This window comes from Rhinatrema bivittatum, chromosome 7, assembly GCF_901001135.1.
Source record: "Rhinatrema bivittatum chromosome 7, aRhiBiv1.1, whole genome shotgun sequence".
NCBI classification, from domain to species: Eukaryota; Metazoa; Chordata; class Amphibia; order Gymnophiona; family Rhinatrematidae; genus Rhinatrema; species Rhinatrema bivittatum.
Genome location: NC_042621.1, coordinates 137,159,620 through 137,177,282, shown reverse-complemented (window position 1 = coordinate 137,177,282; position 17,663 = coordinate 137,159,620). Strand labels below are relative to the sequence as shown.

The following is a 17,663-nucleotide window of genomic DNA, read 5'->3' as shown; positions in this document are numbered from 1 at the left end:
TTCTCACTGTTCTCCAGTTTCAATCTGAGGTTTTATACTCTGCCTTTTTAATCAAAAAAGACTCCTTTGTTTATAATAGTTATTTTTCTGTGTAGGTTATAGAACCAAATCTCAGTGAAGGAGGGGAGACCATTGCCAGCATTCCAGTGAAGGTATCGGTGCAGTCAGTATGTACCAAATACAAAATCTCCCCAACTTCAGGCATCAACTTTGGAGCCATGATAATGGGTAGTCGCAAGCTCTCCTCCTTTATCATAGAAAACCGAGGCAAGATTGAATTCAAATACACCATCTCCAAGCCAGTGATTGAAGTCCCCAGTCAGCTTCCCAAGAAGGGGTAAGAAAAAAGATGACCATGTTTCTAGTGCCAGTGGTGAATCAACCTTGTGTTTCACTGAGATGGGATTGGTAACTAGAGGCATGTGGGCATAAGAGAATGATATAGGTACATTGTCAGTGGTTCCTCTAGTCCCAGTTTTCTCCAGCAGCATTAACTGAAGAGACATCACTGTAGAAAATGTTGTATGAGCCCTATTGAAAACGGCTTTTTAGTATATATTTTACATTGGGAAAGTGGTTTCCCTTTCATTAGGCTTTTTCCCCTTCTCATCTTTCCTCTCCTCTCTATAATAAGTCCTGAGGCTTGTCTCTCAAGGGCAATTGTAGTTCCTCCTCATCTCCCCCTGAATACATACACACAGCCTGAGTGTCATACACATATGCATATAATGTTAGGGTCATACATATGCATACACAACCTTAATTGCACCAATTTTTAGACACGGTGTAAAATATATGAAAATGTATATTAGTTTCACTAGGTTAGCAGTCTGTCCGTCAGTCTGTCATCCATAGCTACATTTGTTCCATACTGTGCTTCAATAGATTTGTACCAGATTTTGTAAAATAAACTATCAGGCAAGTGAGAAATCAAAATGAGACCATTCATGTTTGAAAAATGTATCTAAAATGAATATTTATGTATTTATATTTTGTGTAAATAGAGTATTGCTTACACTGGTCTATATAATTCTCTCTGCTTCTCAAGGCTGCTTAAACTCTGCTAATGTTACATTGCTAGCCCCCTCACCCTCACTTAATTAGGGACCCTGTTCATACCATATATTTACTATTTGAGCTAATCGGTGGATCAATACAAATATCAAAATATAAGGAATTCCATATTGAGTTAAGTTGGGGAGTAGAAAAGTTATCCAGATAACTTTACCCAGATATTAAAACAGTACATACTTGAATAAGTGTTCTGCTGAATTTACCTGGATAAAGTTATTTAGATAAATTTAACTGGATAACTTTAGGGCAGGTATTTTTCCAAAAAGATTTACTCAGCTAAATTTGTCTGGGCAGTGCTGAACATCAAGAATCCCCCAGCATGGGTAAATTTTGTGTAAGTAATGAGTGATTGAACACATTTAGCCAAGGAGTAGGATGAAATATTCAGATCTTGGGTTTTGTCTGCAAACTTTTCCAACTTGTTTTCTTCCAGGTATATAATTCCATAATGTATTTTCTGGAAGGTCGATATTCAGTGCTATATAGCTAGATAAGTAAGTGGCTACAATTGCATATTTGGCCATATTTAGTGGCTGCCATTCATCTGGATAAGTACTTAGCTGAATAAGTATTATGTACTAAGTATGAGTTAGAAGTGGGCATAGTAGGTTTAGAGTTAGCCGGATAAGAATTATCCAGCTCACTAGGCACTTTCATGAATCTAATCAATGGCATAGCCATTCAACTGAATATCCCAAAGAAGTTAGCTAGATAAGTCTTATTCTGTTAACTTACCTATCCAGATATGTTTAATTCTCCCAGGACAAGCAGGATGGTAGTCCTCACAGATGGGTGACATAATCAGATGGAGTCCGGCATGGAATACATTTACTGGCACACTAAGCATGCCCAGCATGCCACTATTTCCACAGACACACGGGGTCCCCCTTCAGTCTCCTTTTTCCACAGTGCTGTTACCTCGCAGGTTTTTGGAGCTCTTCAACTCTTTTTTCTACTCGGTAAAAAATTACTCGTTTTTCACTGGTACTTCCCACTCCAGGCTCCCATTTTTCGTGTCGGTTCCTCTGGCGTTCAGTAAGTACATTTTTTTGAGTTGTTGCTGTCGGTTCCTGAGCACTGACCGCACATCATCTTTTTTCAATGGCTATTGGCTTCTGGAAGTGCCCCCACTGTCACGGTATATGTCCATTATGGCCCCGCACCACGCCTGCATCCTCTGCCTGGGGCCTTCCCACGATGTTTTTTGGTGCTGCAGTTGCACTCAGATGATCCCAAAAGGCCAGTGGGCCTGCCTGGATAAGATGGAGCACTTGTTTGGTTCCCAACAATCGGTTCCCTCAACTCCAGTTCTGGGGACGTCGAGCCAGGGGAATCATTCTGACTCCGGGCGGTCACCCTCGGTGTCCCACCGTGATGAAAAAAGACTCAGGGGATCGCCCCTCACCTGTGTCAGCCCAATCCAAGGCCTCGGGATCATCTTCCTTGGCACCAGAGAAGGACTGGGTTGAGCACCAAGGGAAGCACCGAAACCAGCACCAATGGTCATCTCTGCACTGTGCCGGCACTGATAACCTGCAGACCTATTCCCATTGAAGGACATCATCCATGGCGGCCCTGATGAAAGTGCTGAAGAGACCCTGCATTTCCTGGCAGTGCTGCACTTTATTCCATGATACTGAGCACTTAACCTCAGGCTGTCCCAGTCTTTGATTTTGCACTGACTCCTGTCTTGTTGCTCACAGCCTGAAGCCTTATCTCAAACAAAAGACATCATTTGCACCTGACTTAATGAAGGGACTTCAGCTTTTTGGCGAACTGATGCCAAAGTGCCTAGTCCCTTAGTGTGTCCCTATGTGTAGATTGGCATGCAGTTTATGTACTTAAGTGTTTGTTAACATCTTGAACACACATTTTCTTCAGTAAGGTACAATTGACATGACATGGGTCTTTTCAATTGTTTTTCATCTGCTGTACTGGATTAAGATGAAAATTTTGGCATTTTTCTTTTTAAAAAACATACTGGGGCAATCCATGTTGTTTTCTGGATAATATGCTAATTTGTTGGTTTGTATTTTAGCCTTAATGAGTTTTCTGGGTTTTCTGTTTGTATATTTTTAGTTAGAGATTGGAGATGCTCCTCATTTTGGGAGCTGAGTGCATTTTCCTTCTCTTTGTTGATATACTAGACTGTGGTAATGTGTACAAATGACATGTGTAGTACAGTACTTCTACTGCCAGTACTGGATTTATATCTGTGATGTCTGCCAGAGGTTGATATAAGCCCATCGGTTCATGAAATAATGTTAAACCCACCTAGCCTCAATGGCTAACTTACCATGTTTATACATCATCAGACTAATTTTAAAATGAGTGTGCATGCACCCATACACGTGCGTATTGGCATCCGAACAGAGATACACTTGAATTTTAAATCATGTGTACATATGATTTAAAATACGCCTACAATGCATAAGTATGCTCCTAATTTTAAGAGGTTACTCGAGCAAACCTACTGTTGCGTCGGAGGTGGACCCTTGGGCCGAGGTGGGGTTGACACAACCCGTAGGTGAGGACCTACGGGACCCCACCATCAGCAGGTGGAGTGGACTGAAGGTAGAGGCCGCTGGAGCTTCACCTATACCAGTCCTCATTCCCCGCGGGTTGAGCCTTTGGGTGCCAGGGCCGGCAGGACTTAGGTGGGCCTCGAGGTTGGTTTGCGAGAGAAGTTGGTTAAGCCCAGAGACAGCAGTCGACAGATGGTTGTAGTCCTACCCTGGACTGGGTTCGGTACTGGAACTCAGGCGCCAATGGAACTAGGAGTAGCTGGAGGTGCTCAAGAAAAGATAGGCTGGAGCCTGTTAAGTCCGTGTCCAGGGAATAGGCTAAGAGAGGCATCACCGACAGGCTTGGATCAGAGCCGGTGGCAAGTGGAGGTCATGGCAAGCAATGAAGAATTCTGAACACGGAGAAGTCTATAGCGTAGTCAATCAAAGCGATGGTCAGATCAAGGAGAAGTCAGGCATAGTCAGGCATAGCAGAGGTCCAGGTCTGGAGATAGGCAGTAGAGTAGTCAGGGTACCAGAGGTCCAGGTCTGGAGATAGGCAGTAGAGTAGTCAGGGTACCAGAGGTCCAGGGCTGGAGATAGGCAGTAGAGTAGTCAGGCATAGCAGAGGTCTGGGGCTGGAGATAGGCAGTAGAGTAGTCAAGCGTAGCAAAGGTCCGGGGCTGTAGATTGGCAGTAGAGTAGTCAGGCGTAGCAGAGGTCCGGGGCTGGAGATAGGCAATTGAGTAGACAAGCATAGCAGAAGTCCGGGGCTGGAGATAAGCAATAGCATAGTTGAACAAAGCGAAGTCGATATCCGTAGAGTCAGTCCAAAACATAGACAGGGCAGTAACGATGAAGACAGGAACGAAGGTCAGGAACAAGGAATAGAGAGGATTCTCTATCAGCAACGAGTACGAAGAGACCTGTTGCAAAGGCAATGCTATGGAGCTTTATGTAATTAGAGTTAAAAAATAATAATGTATTGCCTGGGCCCCTGAAGAATGGTCCTGGGAGAGAGAAAACCAGAGCTGCATTAGATCTAACAGAGAGATCTTGTGTTTCTTTTAATTAATTGCTTGTTGACCTACAGAGCCTTCTACATGGTGAATCATGTTTTTATTGATTCTATGGTGAAAACATGTTTTTTTCATTTTTGGTGGCTTTTTTTCCCTCCTTGGGCACTTTAAATCTAACTTGGGATCATTGAGACCCACATTAGGGTCTCAATGCTGTTGCATTAGGTTAGCGATTTCCCCAGATCTGTAGCTAAAATAACATAGCTGACAACTTTCAAATGTTGTCAGATGTGAGTGCCATTTAGGGGAAGCTTGCAATTTGGTAGCAATCAGTCATTATTTGCTCTGAAGGAAAGATATATAATGATGTGTTTTCCTAAGACATGCAGCCAGGAACTGAGATAGCAGACTAGCTTATTCCAGCTCTGACCCCTAGAGATACCTGGAAAATGCGGGTGGCCAAAAAGGCCAGAATGGTAGAGACCTAGAGGGGTACTCGCAAGGTGTGGCCCCTGAAGTAACAGCTGGCATAGGTGTAGTATGGTTTCCATGTTGAACCTGAACCTTTGCAAGATTTGCTCCTCTGACAGATCCAAAAATCGTGCCCTAATCCTGTATACTCTATAACGGGAATGAATGTAAACACGTCAACAATCGGTTATTCGGATATTTCAAAATTTTACATTTTCAAAACAAGATCCCATTAAACAAGATCCCATTATTTATGCATCAGGTGTGGTAGTTTTTAGACCTTCATACCATCCCACAGTCTTTTGCTCTTTGCTTAAGCTGCCCTTTGCTTAAGCTGCTTGTGGGATCATCTTTAATCATAGGTCTTCTTCACCTGTATCAAAGTTTTTCTTTTTGTTTTTTTGTTTTTTTAAAGCAATTTTTGTTTATCTAAAATGTGCTATATGCTATTTCAAAGCAAGCTATTGAGATCCTCTTATCGTTTCGCTCTTAAAGAGGTAAGTTCAAGATACTTTCCTTTAGGTGGTTACAGATCGACGTGATCACGTTTCGCATCCAAAGCTGCCTCAGGAACGTCTCTGATAGTGGGTTAACTCTCCATTGTTAATGGGATGTTCTTGGTTACGTTTTAAGTCATTTTGAAAAGACAAAACATTGTTACAACCATTTTCTTGGGATTCCACTTGCCTTGCCTTGCTCCTGGGGTATACTTACAAGTTGCGAATGTATACATTGCGTCGTCACGGTGCAGGAGATACCTCCTACTGAGGTGATCTCCGCGATCTCGCTTTTAAGCGCATGCGCTTGGTATGAATGGGACAGATTATTCATGATTATGCACATGTGCAACTAGTTGAATTGACTTGAATTGAGAATCACGAAGATTCACATGAACTGGGCCCATTCAATTTTTCAATTCAGTCCATGTGGGGAGACAGTGTTTAATTGGAAGATCCACCACTGTTCATGTTGCCTTAATTGTCTAATCCTATCTCCACTGTGCCAATGTTTAGAAATATATTCCAGTACTGTCCAACTTATGTCTTCAAAGCGATGTTGATGCTCCACAAAGTGTGCCACTAAAGGCGCTTCGGTCTTTCCTGTTTTTAGACAGCTTTTGTGTTCAATCAATCTCGTTTGCATCAGTCGTTTGTCATCCCAATGTACATTAAATTACAGGGGCAAAAAATTGCATACACTACAAAGCTAACTTGGCAGGAGAATTTCTCAGGTAAAGCAATTTGACGTCCTGTAGCTGATGTAACCATTGTTTTGGGTGATTTCAATGCACAGAAGCTGCAGCCTTTACATTCTATTACCATGGGAGGAAGAGACGGGATTTTATTACTGGCATGTACAACATGGTCTTTCACATTGGAACCTCTGCTATAGGCAAATCATATTGGGTCTTCGAAGATGGGATGGATTTGCTGTAAAATTTTCCAGAGATGGCGAATGACCTGGCTGATACTGGAGGACTTCATTGTATGCCTCAGTACCATGGTTTGTCAGTGTGTTGAGTCTTCCGAGGTTCCATTTAAAAATAGATAATCCCTGTTAGCATACAGAGCACGTCTATATGCTCGCTTGACGTGTGGGATGGGATACCCCCTTTGTATGAACCAATCTGCCATCTTTTTAGCTTGATTTTTAAAATCAAGTTTATCAATACACAAACGCCAGAGCCTAATGAACTGGCCTACTGGTAGATTCTTTTTAAACACCATAGGATGGAAGCTGTCAAAGCATAATACATTATTTCTTTCATTCTCTTTGCGTTGAAAGTTGGTGTGTAACTGGGTGTTCTGTTTTGTGATAAGGATATCAAGGTATGCTATTTGTTGATCATGATAGTTGATGGTAAACTTTAAGCAGGAGTCCAGTGAGTCCAGGTAAAAAACTCCAACAGTGCTGATTCGGGTCCTTGCCATATTACTAGTACATCATCTATGTACCTTTTCCAGCATATCATTGGAGTCCTGAATGTATCAGGCTTCAAATGTAGCCACAAAAATGTTTGCTACGTCTGGGGCCATGGCTGCCTCCATTGCAGTGCCCTGGTCTTGAAGATAAAACTGCCTGTTGTACATGAAATTATTTTTTGTCAGAGCAAATGAAAGCAAATCAACAATGTACTGTGAGGGTAAACGTTGTGGAGCCAGGCGGGTTTCCAGTCTGTCTAATACTTCTTTGGCTGCTAAGTCCTGTGGAATCACAGTGTATAAAGACTCTATATCCATTGTGACTAGTAAACAGTTCTCTGGGACTTCAAGTGTGTCAGGGTATTGCAAAATGTGAGAACTGTCTTTAACGTATGATGGAGCTTCAGAAACATACGGTTGTAATATTTTATCCAGAAAAATGGAGATGGGCTCTAGCACTGAGTCATTTGCAGACACTATTGGGCGCCCCGGGGGATGTTCTAATGTTTTATGTATTTTAGGAACCATGTACAAAACTGGTATACAAGGGTGTTTCTTAATTAAAAATTATTTTTCAGCATGGGTGAGGAATCCCTGGTCATGTCCCATTTTGATTAATTTTTCAATTTCATCCAGTATTATTGGGGTAGGGTGTTCTGCAAGTGGTTTGTAAAAGTTAGTAATGAAGACCTGATGGAGAACTTCTTGTTGGTAATCTTCACTGCTCATGACTACTACCACGCCGCCCTTGTCGGCCGGTTTAATTACAATGTCTGATCGTTTCTGAAGCTGATTTCTCAGACGATGACATGTTGTAATAAATGTGAGTTTTTTCTCTTTCAAGTTTTTCTACGTCACGGATCACTAATTCTTGAAAAGTGTTAATTGCTGGATCCCCGGGGGGAGGAGGGTTCCAGTTGGATTTTGATCTCACTAATGAATTGTCCTGTGGCATAGGTGGACATTTTGATAGGAATATTTTTCTCTGCAATTGTCGTATGAATTTATAAAAATCACAACGGAATTGGAATGGGCTATGGATTTGTGTGGGCACAAAATTTAATCCTTTGTTCAATACATTTTCTTCAATCGTAGATAAAGGGCAGCCTGAGATATTAATAACCGATGATGTTTGTTGCTGACAATTTATGGAGGAAACTGATTTGTCGCATACTGATTGGACGGGAACTGAGATCTTGTTCTTGGTCTGCTCCATTCTCCTGTGGGAAAGTTGCGGCCTGTTCAGCGTCTCCCACGGGAGTATTGTCCTTGTTGTGTAAGTGGTCTTGAATAGTCCCCCAACATGGGTTCTTCATCGCTGCCGTAGGAACTGTCAGATGAAAACGTGACCCTTCTTGGCTTTTTGTTGGATAAATCCGAATTGAGCCATGTATATATTGGACCTTTTTTGTAGTCCGCTTCATCTCTCTTAAATTTGTTGATTTTGTACACTTTCAAATCCAGTTTAAATTTCTCCATGCTTTTTTTAAATTCTTAGAGACTTGTATCAAAGATGTCAAGGGCTACATCGTTCTTCAGTGTTTCTAGCATGGATTGTCGTTGTGTTTGAAGGTCGATCTCAATTTTCCGTGCCTGGTCTATTATCAGGAAAAAAAAGGAGTATTCACAGTATACTCTGTAACGGGAACATCCTTCTCCTTTTCCTTCTCCTCCTCCTCCTCTGTTCTCTCTTTCTCCTCAGTCATTGTGCCATGAGCATTCATAAGCCTATTAGAGTCATTTTGAAGTTTGATTCTTTACCACTCATTCCCCCCTAGTCTGTCCCAGTTACACTCACTCCTTCCCCAGTCTGTCCCAGTCATACTCACAAACCGCACCCCCCCGAACGAGAAGCCAGCCTATCAGGGCTAACTGAGAAGCCCTTTAAATTTTAGTGACGCCCAGCAGCGTCGCGCGCCCGAAGGAGCGCGACCTAAGGGGCCTATCCCTTAGCGCGCCCCTTGGAGCGAACCAGGACCCAGGAACAGCGCCGCTCCCTCTCTCCGACGAACTCTCCAACAATACCTTTAGCGCTCAAACCATAAGAATCACAAACATTCAACAAACCATCTGCCCTCTCAAACATCCTTCATACCTCCGCCAGCATTCACACAAACTCATCAAGCATCCTCACACACTCAACCGGACCTAACAATATACACCACAGCACTCTGCTTGACCACACCAGTCGTCCTACTCTGCTCCTCAAGAACTCCCTGAGCCTTATTCCAGCATGCATCAGGAGTGCTGCAAACCCCATCAAACCTCACCAAACCTCATGCCAAAGCAATCATCTCATCACCACCATTATACATATGACAACTCTCATACTGAGACACCCAAGCACAGTCAAGAACTCAAACACCCTAATCTCGTCAAACAGACTTAACATACTCCTCCTCATCCCAACCTAACGACATCCAGCACTCAACCTCTTTAACTCGCCGGAACTCAAGGGGGAAGCCTGCGCATTCAGCGCCTTGACCTGCTGGGGTAAGGCTTCACTTTCTCTTACCCCTAGCAGTCCCAACGCCGCCTGCGAGTCTGAAACACCGCTTCTCCGTCCCCAGCCCAAGCTCGGCCCACCGCCACCATGACCCGAACAGCCCGAGCAGAGGGCCTACCAGGGGACAGAAAACGGAACAGCCTTTCAGCCACCTACTGCAACCTTCAATCCAGCTCCTTCTGTTAGTACCTCCCTCAGACATACTCGGCCCAAGCCCTACTTAAGGAGTTTTTACCAGGTCCCCAGACCTCTAAAATTCCTAGGCCTCTCGAGCTTAGCTCAGTCTACCACTAGAGGAAATAGATTCCATGGTCAGTGATATCCACACTACACTACAGAACAAGCCATTCATCTCATCCATCTACAACAGGCTACCATCCCTTCACTGGAACATTGACTGTAACTCTCAATAATGCGCAGGGACGCAATCCATTCCATTAAGATGCACTCCCTCCCCATACCTACTATCCCATACACTCCCAAGCTCATGACCAACAAACCCAGGATACTAGGTATTCGACATCAAAGATTGATTCCAATCATGATCTCCCCAATCTCCCAAATGCTCGGTCTCACTCTATTCACCCTAACCTTATTCAACGCCCAATCCATCACTAAAAAATTTCACCTTCTCAATGACCACCTGACCGACAACAACCCTGACCTTTGCGCCATCACTGAAACGTGGTTGAAACCTACGGACACAGTTCTACTTAACCATCTCCCCAACCAATTATATGATATCCATTCAATCCCTAGAATCAAAAAAAGGGGAGGAGGCCTACTGCTAGCTGCAAAAAAGGGACTTGGACTCTCTCTGCAATTATCCACCAGAATAAGCAACCTTGAACTAAACTTATTCAACTCGGACCATCTCCAAATCGCTCTGGTCTACTCACTACCAGGAATCTTAGACTCCGATCCCTCACCATTAATCGAATTTACAGCCAAACATTTCAAGAGGGACAAACCAGCCATCTTGATGGGAGATTTTAATCTCCACGTGGACATTTCCCCATTATCCCACAACTGTGACATCCTACTTACAGCACTCAACCACTTGGGCTTTAGACAGATTGTTAAAGGTCCCATGCATAAAGCGGGACACACCTTAGACCTGATTTTCCTCAACGATGGTCTATCCTCTGCCACTCTCCCAACTTGCGTCCCAGTCCCGTGGTCAGACCATCATATTATCTTTGCTGAGCTTCAAATTAATGACCATCCTCGACCTGTCTTCCCTAAAACCACAATACAATACAGGAAACCTTGCTCCACAGACCAACTTAGCAAACTGCTTTTAAAAGAGCTTGATCGACTTGATCTCACGGACGCTTCCTCAGCTATTAACTCGTGGGTCAAGATAACAAGTGAGGTCACAGATCAATCCTGCCAAACCATCACCAAATCCTTGAAACCACCCCAAGCTAACAGGAACCCGTGGTACACCCCGGAACTTAAAATCCTCAAACAAGAACTTCGTAGTAAAGAGCTCAGATGGCGCAAGACCCCATCCACCGACTCACTTTCAAACTACAAAGCCCACCTTAATGCATACAGGATTGCCATCCTCAAAGCCAAAAAAGACTTCTTTTCTAAAAAAATCCACAACTTCTCTTTCGACCCCAAAGCCCTATTCTCCTTTGTATCATTTCTTATAAAACCCTCGCCCCCTATCATCCCTGACGAGCAAGCATCCAACAAAGCCACAGAACTAGCTATCTACTTCGATAAAAAGATAACCAACCTCCTCAAGCCTATCGCTACCCCCCAACCGAAAACCCTTCCCCCCAGCACTTCATCATCTACCAGGAGCTTCAACCTAACATCCTTCGAGACCCCATCTTCAATGGAAATTGAACTCATCCTCAAAAAGCTAAAACCTTCTTCTCACCCGTTGGACGCAATACCCTCCAATCTTCTTCTCTCCATTCCAAACACCATTTCTAAATCGTTAGCAGACATCATTAACTGCTCTTTAACTCAAGGAAAGGTTCCAGAACAACTAAAACTAGCCATCCTAAAACCCCTACTAAAAAAACCTAACCTTCCGACGTCTGAACCTGCTAATTTCCATCCAATTGCTAATCTTCCCTTGATCTCCAGAGTCATGGAAAGAATTGTAAACAAACAACTGTCTGAATACCTTGAGGAGAACAACATACTCTCCCCCTTCCAGTTCGGATTCAGAAAATCTCAAAATACTGAAGCTTTACTATCCTCATTATCTGACACCATCCTTCTCAATCTGGAAAGAAAACAACCTTACCTTCTCACCCTCCTCGACTTATCCGCCGCCTTCGATACGGTCAATCATTCCATCCTACTAGAGCGCTTATCAGATATCGGCATTCAAGGAGAGGCACATAGTTGGTTTAAATCGTTCCTTGAGAATAGATTCTACAAGGTCAGGATTAATAATAAAGAATCACTCCCAATCAAATCAAACCTGGGAGTCCCGCAAGGATCATCCCTCTCCCCCACTCTTTTTAACATTTATCTGCTGCCACTCTGCCAATTACTCTCCAACCTCAAACTAAAGTATTACATTTTAGCTGACGACGTTCAAATTCTTCTTCCAGTCACTGAATCCCTACAAAAAACCTGGGCACACTGGAACAGCTGTCTACAATCCATCAATAGTCTGCTTACCAGCCTGAACCTTATCCTTAATTCAAATAAGACTGAAATCCTCATCATCTCTCCAGACGAAAACCACGCTCTCCTCAACTCCCAAAGCGCATTCCAATTCGCAAAAACATTCATCAACCACTCCTCCTCTGTCAGAGACTTAGGGGTTCGGCTCGATAACCTATTCAACTTAAAATCGTTCGTCCTCAACACAACTAAAGAATGTTTCTTTAAACTACAAGTTCTCAAAAATCTGAAACCTCTCCTACATTTCAGCGACTTCCATTTAGTAGTTCAGGCTATCATCCTTACAAAGTTAGACTATTGCAACTCTCTTCTCCTAGGCCTCCCTGCGATAACTATCAAACCCCTACAGATGGTCTAGAATGCTGCGGCTAGGATACTCACCAACTCAAATAAAAGAGCCCACATCACACCCATCCTGCACAGCCTTCACTGGCTTCCCATAAAATCCAGGATCACCTTCAAAACCTTAATGATGATTCACAAGGACATTCACGGCATCGCCCATCTCAAACTAAGCTCTCAACTCCGCCCGCACACATCTGATAGACCAATCAGAAACGCTTATAAAGGATCTCTATATGCACCACCAGTCAAAACCACATTAAGAAAACGCGCAATCTCTACAGCCGGGCCCACCCTTTGGAACTCTCTGCCACCGGAGCTTCGCCAAGAACCATGTCATCAAACATTTAAGAAACACCTCAAAACATGGCTTTTCAGACAAGCTTTCCTGGAGCCCCAAGAACACGCGGACACTGGTCAAAGGAAATAATAGGACTTCATGGGGATCCATGATCATCCTCAACCACCTTAGCATGTTCCCCTCCCTCCCCTCCTCTTCCTCTTCCTTCCCTCCATCCATCAGCCATCTCGGCCTATCCCTCTCTCTACTCATTGCTACCCGTTCCCTTGTCCCTCCTTACACACCCGGTGTCATCCTCTTTCAAGATAACCCCTACTACCTTACTTATGAGTTAACACTCAACCATTATACTTAGTAGCTAATGCTAATGTTTTTATATCCTGGTTTTGCTCTTACATCCTTTAGGGCCCCCGTTTACGCCCTATTTGGATGGTTCTCAGGTTCATAGCGATACTCTATTAGACGCCCTGTTTTAATGTAACGCCTGTTATTACTGTTTTGCTGTTCTATTTATTTTATTTTATTAGACGCCTTGTTTTAATGTAACGCCTTAGCCGCGATTGTTCTGTTATAATGGAAACCGATATGATTTGATATTTTTTTTCAAGAATGGCGGTATATAAGAATTATAAATAAATAAATAAATAAATAAATAAATACTCATGCATACCCTATCAGCAAAGCTGTGCCATTCAGTGAGTGGTTCCTCCACAGCTCTGCATGAAATTCCTGACCAAATATTTCTTTATAACATACACCATTCTGGGCAAGGGTAAGGGTTCGCCAGTTACCTCCCCTACCCCTTCTGCCTCTCTTCTAGTTTGCTGCTGTGTCAATCACTTGGAGAAGCCAGATTGCCAAATGCCTGGTCAAAAAAGGCTATGCAAGTTTCAACCTGGTGCGTAAAATAGCTGTTGTAAATTTATTTGTGCATTGTTTTATAAAATAACAACTTACATGAGTACGTGCAAACCACGGTTTGACACACCCCTAGCACAACCACGTTTTCTGCGCATGCTTTTGTTCACAAAGGCGGATGTACGCATATGTGACGCATTTGGAAAATACATACATATGCTTATTTATTTATTTATTTATTTATTTATTTATTTATATTTATATGCTGCCTGTACCTGAGCCCTAAGTGGCTCAGATAAAAAATATACACAATAATTCAGTACAGGAAAGAAAAACAAAAAATCAATAAAAAAAATTAAAAAGGACAGGTTACAAACCGAGACTCTGCTAGTTTAGTTTAGATCAGTATCAGTTTTCTTTAAGGAAAGGATTGTCTGTACAGAAAGGTTTTCAGCAGACTTTTAAATGTCTTAGTACTTTCTGTCATCCATAGCTCCTGAGGTAAAGCATTCCAAAATACAGGTGCTGCCACTGAGAAGGCACATTCTGTCATATCAGGTAGCCTGGCCTGACAAATGGTTGTTATATCCAAAAGAGCTCTTTATGATGAACGAAGTGCCCTTGTCATATTATATATACGCAGCTTAGTTCACACATAGAAGAAAATTGATGGCAAGCAATTTATGTACCAACATTGCAGTTTTAAATTTGACCTTCATTGGACTATTTTTGCACATGTAACTCTTGAAAATTCACCCCATGCACACAAGTTATGCCTTATGAAGAGGAAATGTAAATGTTAATGTAAATGAGTGAATCTCTGTGCGCATTGGATTATTATCTGCAAATTTCAAACTGAACTTATGCACATACAATTGCTTTGAAAATCCTTTGTAAAGTCTATGTGTATAATGTATACACAGATTTTGCCACTATGCAGGCTGTTAATAATGACTCTCTAAGGAAGTTAAAATGATAAATTTGTATTTCTTTTTTCCTGTTGGCCAACAAATTTCATAATCTATGGAACCCACTTTCCTTATAAACTCATAAGGACCTTTTCATTTTTCCAAAAATTTTTTTCTAACTGATTCATCCTCTAGCTGGTACTCTTTTAGTCTACTCTTTTCCCAACCCCTGCCCAGATTGATACATAATCTTGTTTAAATTGAACTTTTGAAAGATATTTTCAGGCAATCATGCCCACTGTTTTAAGGTTGGTTTTTTTTGTCAATTTAAAGACATACAAAATAACTTTTTCAGTTTCTGAGAGTGTGTCCTTTCCATTTCTCTTTTATTATATCCAGGATGCTCTAAGATGTTGACCATATAGGTGGTCAAAAGAGAACGCAGCCCACTGAAACCTGTAAAATTTATTGTATTGTAGCAATAAGGGCACCAGTGTATCTCAATCCCTAATGTCCATCTGTTTTGAGCATATTTGTAGTGTTTGGTTAAATCATTCTACTAGTCATCCATCTGGGGATGTTATTAGAGTCTGTACAGAGAAAGCAAATGAACCTAGAGAGCAGAGGGTTGAGGAACTATAATCTACCTCTGCTGGGAGTCCCCCACCTCCAACCCCAGTGCTGGTACTCTGGCTGCTCTGACTGCCTGCCTGTTTGTTGGACTGATGTAAGCCCTTTGCCTTTTGTTCCAGGTGACATCATCAGGCCAACTCCATTAAGGGCCCACCGATTACAATGGGTTGTATCTTCGGTAGTGAGGAGAGAGTGAGGAAGGCAAAGGAAAATGTGTGGTTCTGAGAAGATCTTGCCTTCCTTATAGCTTTGAAGATGATATTACCATAGGGAGGGTAAAAGCAATGTACATACAGATTTTAGTGAGTTGGTTTTCAAAGCCAACTTAATGTGTAATTGCCAAGTATACACACATATTACCTCGCACATAGTTACACCTTCTCCAAGCAAGGCATAACTTCCATGCATACTTTTTAAAATCAGAGAGTTTGATATTCAGCGCTACTTTGCCAGATAAGCCACTTATCTGGCTAAGTAATTAACCAGATATTTAGTGAGTGGATTAGGATGGTGCTACTTATCTGGCTAACTAAGGCCTGGATTTTCTAATGCCGCACCTCTTATTGAATCCCGAGGTATCGGGGGGCGGGGGGGCGAAGAGGGGGATGGGAGCGATCGCACCACTGTGGTGTTATCGCTGCTGGCTTTCTCACCCAATAGCGCCAACATGAAAGGTGGTGCTATTGGGCGCTCTACTGGCGGCGATAACGGGTCTTACCTTATGGCCGCCAGCGAAGTTTCCGCCGCGTCCGCCCCAACGTCACCCCGACTCCTCCTCTTCCGGTCCCGATGCTGCCCCGACTCCGTCCCTATCTAGCTAGTGCACGCGAAAAGGGATAGAAAATGACCCTCTAAGTGAGTCGTTTACTAAACATTTTTCCTATAGACACAGAATGGGAGAAAACCTTTAGTAAATATGCCCCTTAGCTGGATAAGTGCCAATATTCAAACTTACCAGTTAAGTTAATAGGATAAATTAGACCTCCATAGAGCAGGTTTAACTTAGGCAGATGTAACTTATTCAGTTAAGTAGTGCCACATATGGGAATATTCAGCAACATAGTTGTGCTATTGAATATGCCATGTAAATTAGCCATATATTTATTTATTTATTTATTTAATTTCTTTTACTATACCGATGCTCAAGACTAGGTCTTATCGTACCGGTTTACAATGTAACTGAGGGGAAACCAATTAACATCAAGGTAGAAAGTAAAGTTACATTAAACAGGGAGCGTAAAACCTGGGCAATGGAAGACAGTACAGAATTTAAACTAAGAAACAATTAGAGAGAGATAAATATATATATATATAATCAACAAAAACTATAAGATACGTAAACATAGATTTATCCTAGGCAGTTATTAGCATGGTATGTCCAGTGGGAGAAGGAAAGGGTGAGGTTGGGTGGGGGGGAAGGGGAGAGGGAAAAGAGGGGGGGGGGGTAGGGATTAAGGAGGGGTGGGAGAATGAGAGACAGTGATGGTTGAGGAGATCCTTCAGCGGTAGGCTTCTGCGAACAGCCAGGTTTTCAATTTCTTTCTGAATGTTGAATGGCATTGTTCTTGGCGTAAGTCTTGGGGAAGTGAATTCCAATGTAGTGGACCTGCTGTTGAAAGAGCACGCTTGTGAATAGAGTTGTGGACAGATGATTTGTTGGGGGGGGCCTTGAGCGAACCTTTGTAGGCAGTTCTGATCGGTCTTGCTGAAGTATGTAATTCGAGTGGGAAGGTGAGTTGGAGAGTGGATTGCTGGTAGACGGATTTGTGGATGATGGTGAGAGCCTTGAAAAGTATTCTATATTGGATGGGCAGCCAGTGTAGGATTTTTAGGATTGGTGTGATATGGTCCTTGCGACGAGTGTTTGTAAGGATCCTAGCTGCTGCGTTTTGCAGCATCTGAAGAGGTTTGGTGGACGAAGCGGGGAGACCAAGTAATAGAGCGTTACAATAGTCGATCTTTGAAAACAGTATGGCTTGAAGCACCGAACGGAAATCCTTGAGGTGTAAGAGCGGTCTAAGTTGCTTCAGGACCTGTAGCTTGAAGAAGCATTCTTTGGTTGTGGCGTTAATGAATTTTTTGAAATTCATTCTAGAGTCAAGGGTGGCCCCAAGATCTCTGACCTGGTTTGCTAATGGGGTGCTAGCATTATTTGCGAGGGGGTTGTTGTCACTAGGGGAGATAACCAGTAGTTCCGTTTTGGAAGTATTTAGGACCAGGTTGAGACTAGAGAGCAGAAGGTTGATGGCTTGTAAGCAGTTGTTCCAGAAATTTAGAGTAGAGATGGGGTCCGAGATGGGGATTATGATTTGAACATCATCCGCGTATATAAAGTGGGTGAGATTCAGACTATTGAGTAGCTGGCATAAAGGGAGTAGATATATATTGAACAGGGTAGGGGAAAGTGACGAACCCTGAGGTACGCCTTGGTTTGATGGAATGGAGTGAGATTCTTTGTCATTTATTT

General features: G+C 42.7%; 1 protein-coding gene across 1 annotated transcript in view; it reads left to right on the top strand.

The window, feature by feature from the left end:
• Positions 1 to 17,663, top strand: part of HYDIN (HYDIN axonemal central pair apparatus protein) — a 1,819,717-nt gene that overhangs the window by 1,260,847 nt on the left and 541,207 nt on the right. Inside the window, exon 57 of the mRNA XM_029609235.1 lies at positions 96 to 337. Within this exon, the coding sequence (XP_029465095.1) occupies positions 96 to 337 (242 nt within the window). The remainder of the gene's footprint in view (positions 1 to 95; positions 338 to 17,663) is intronic.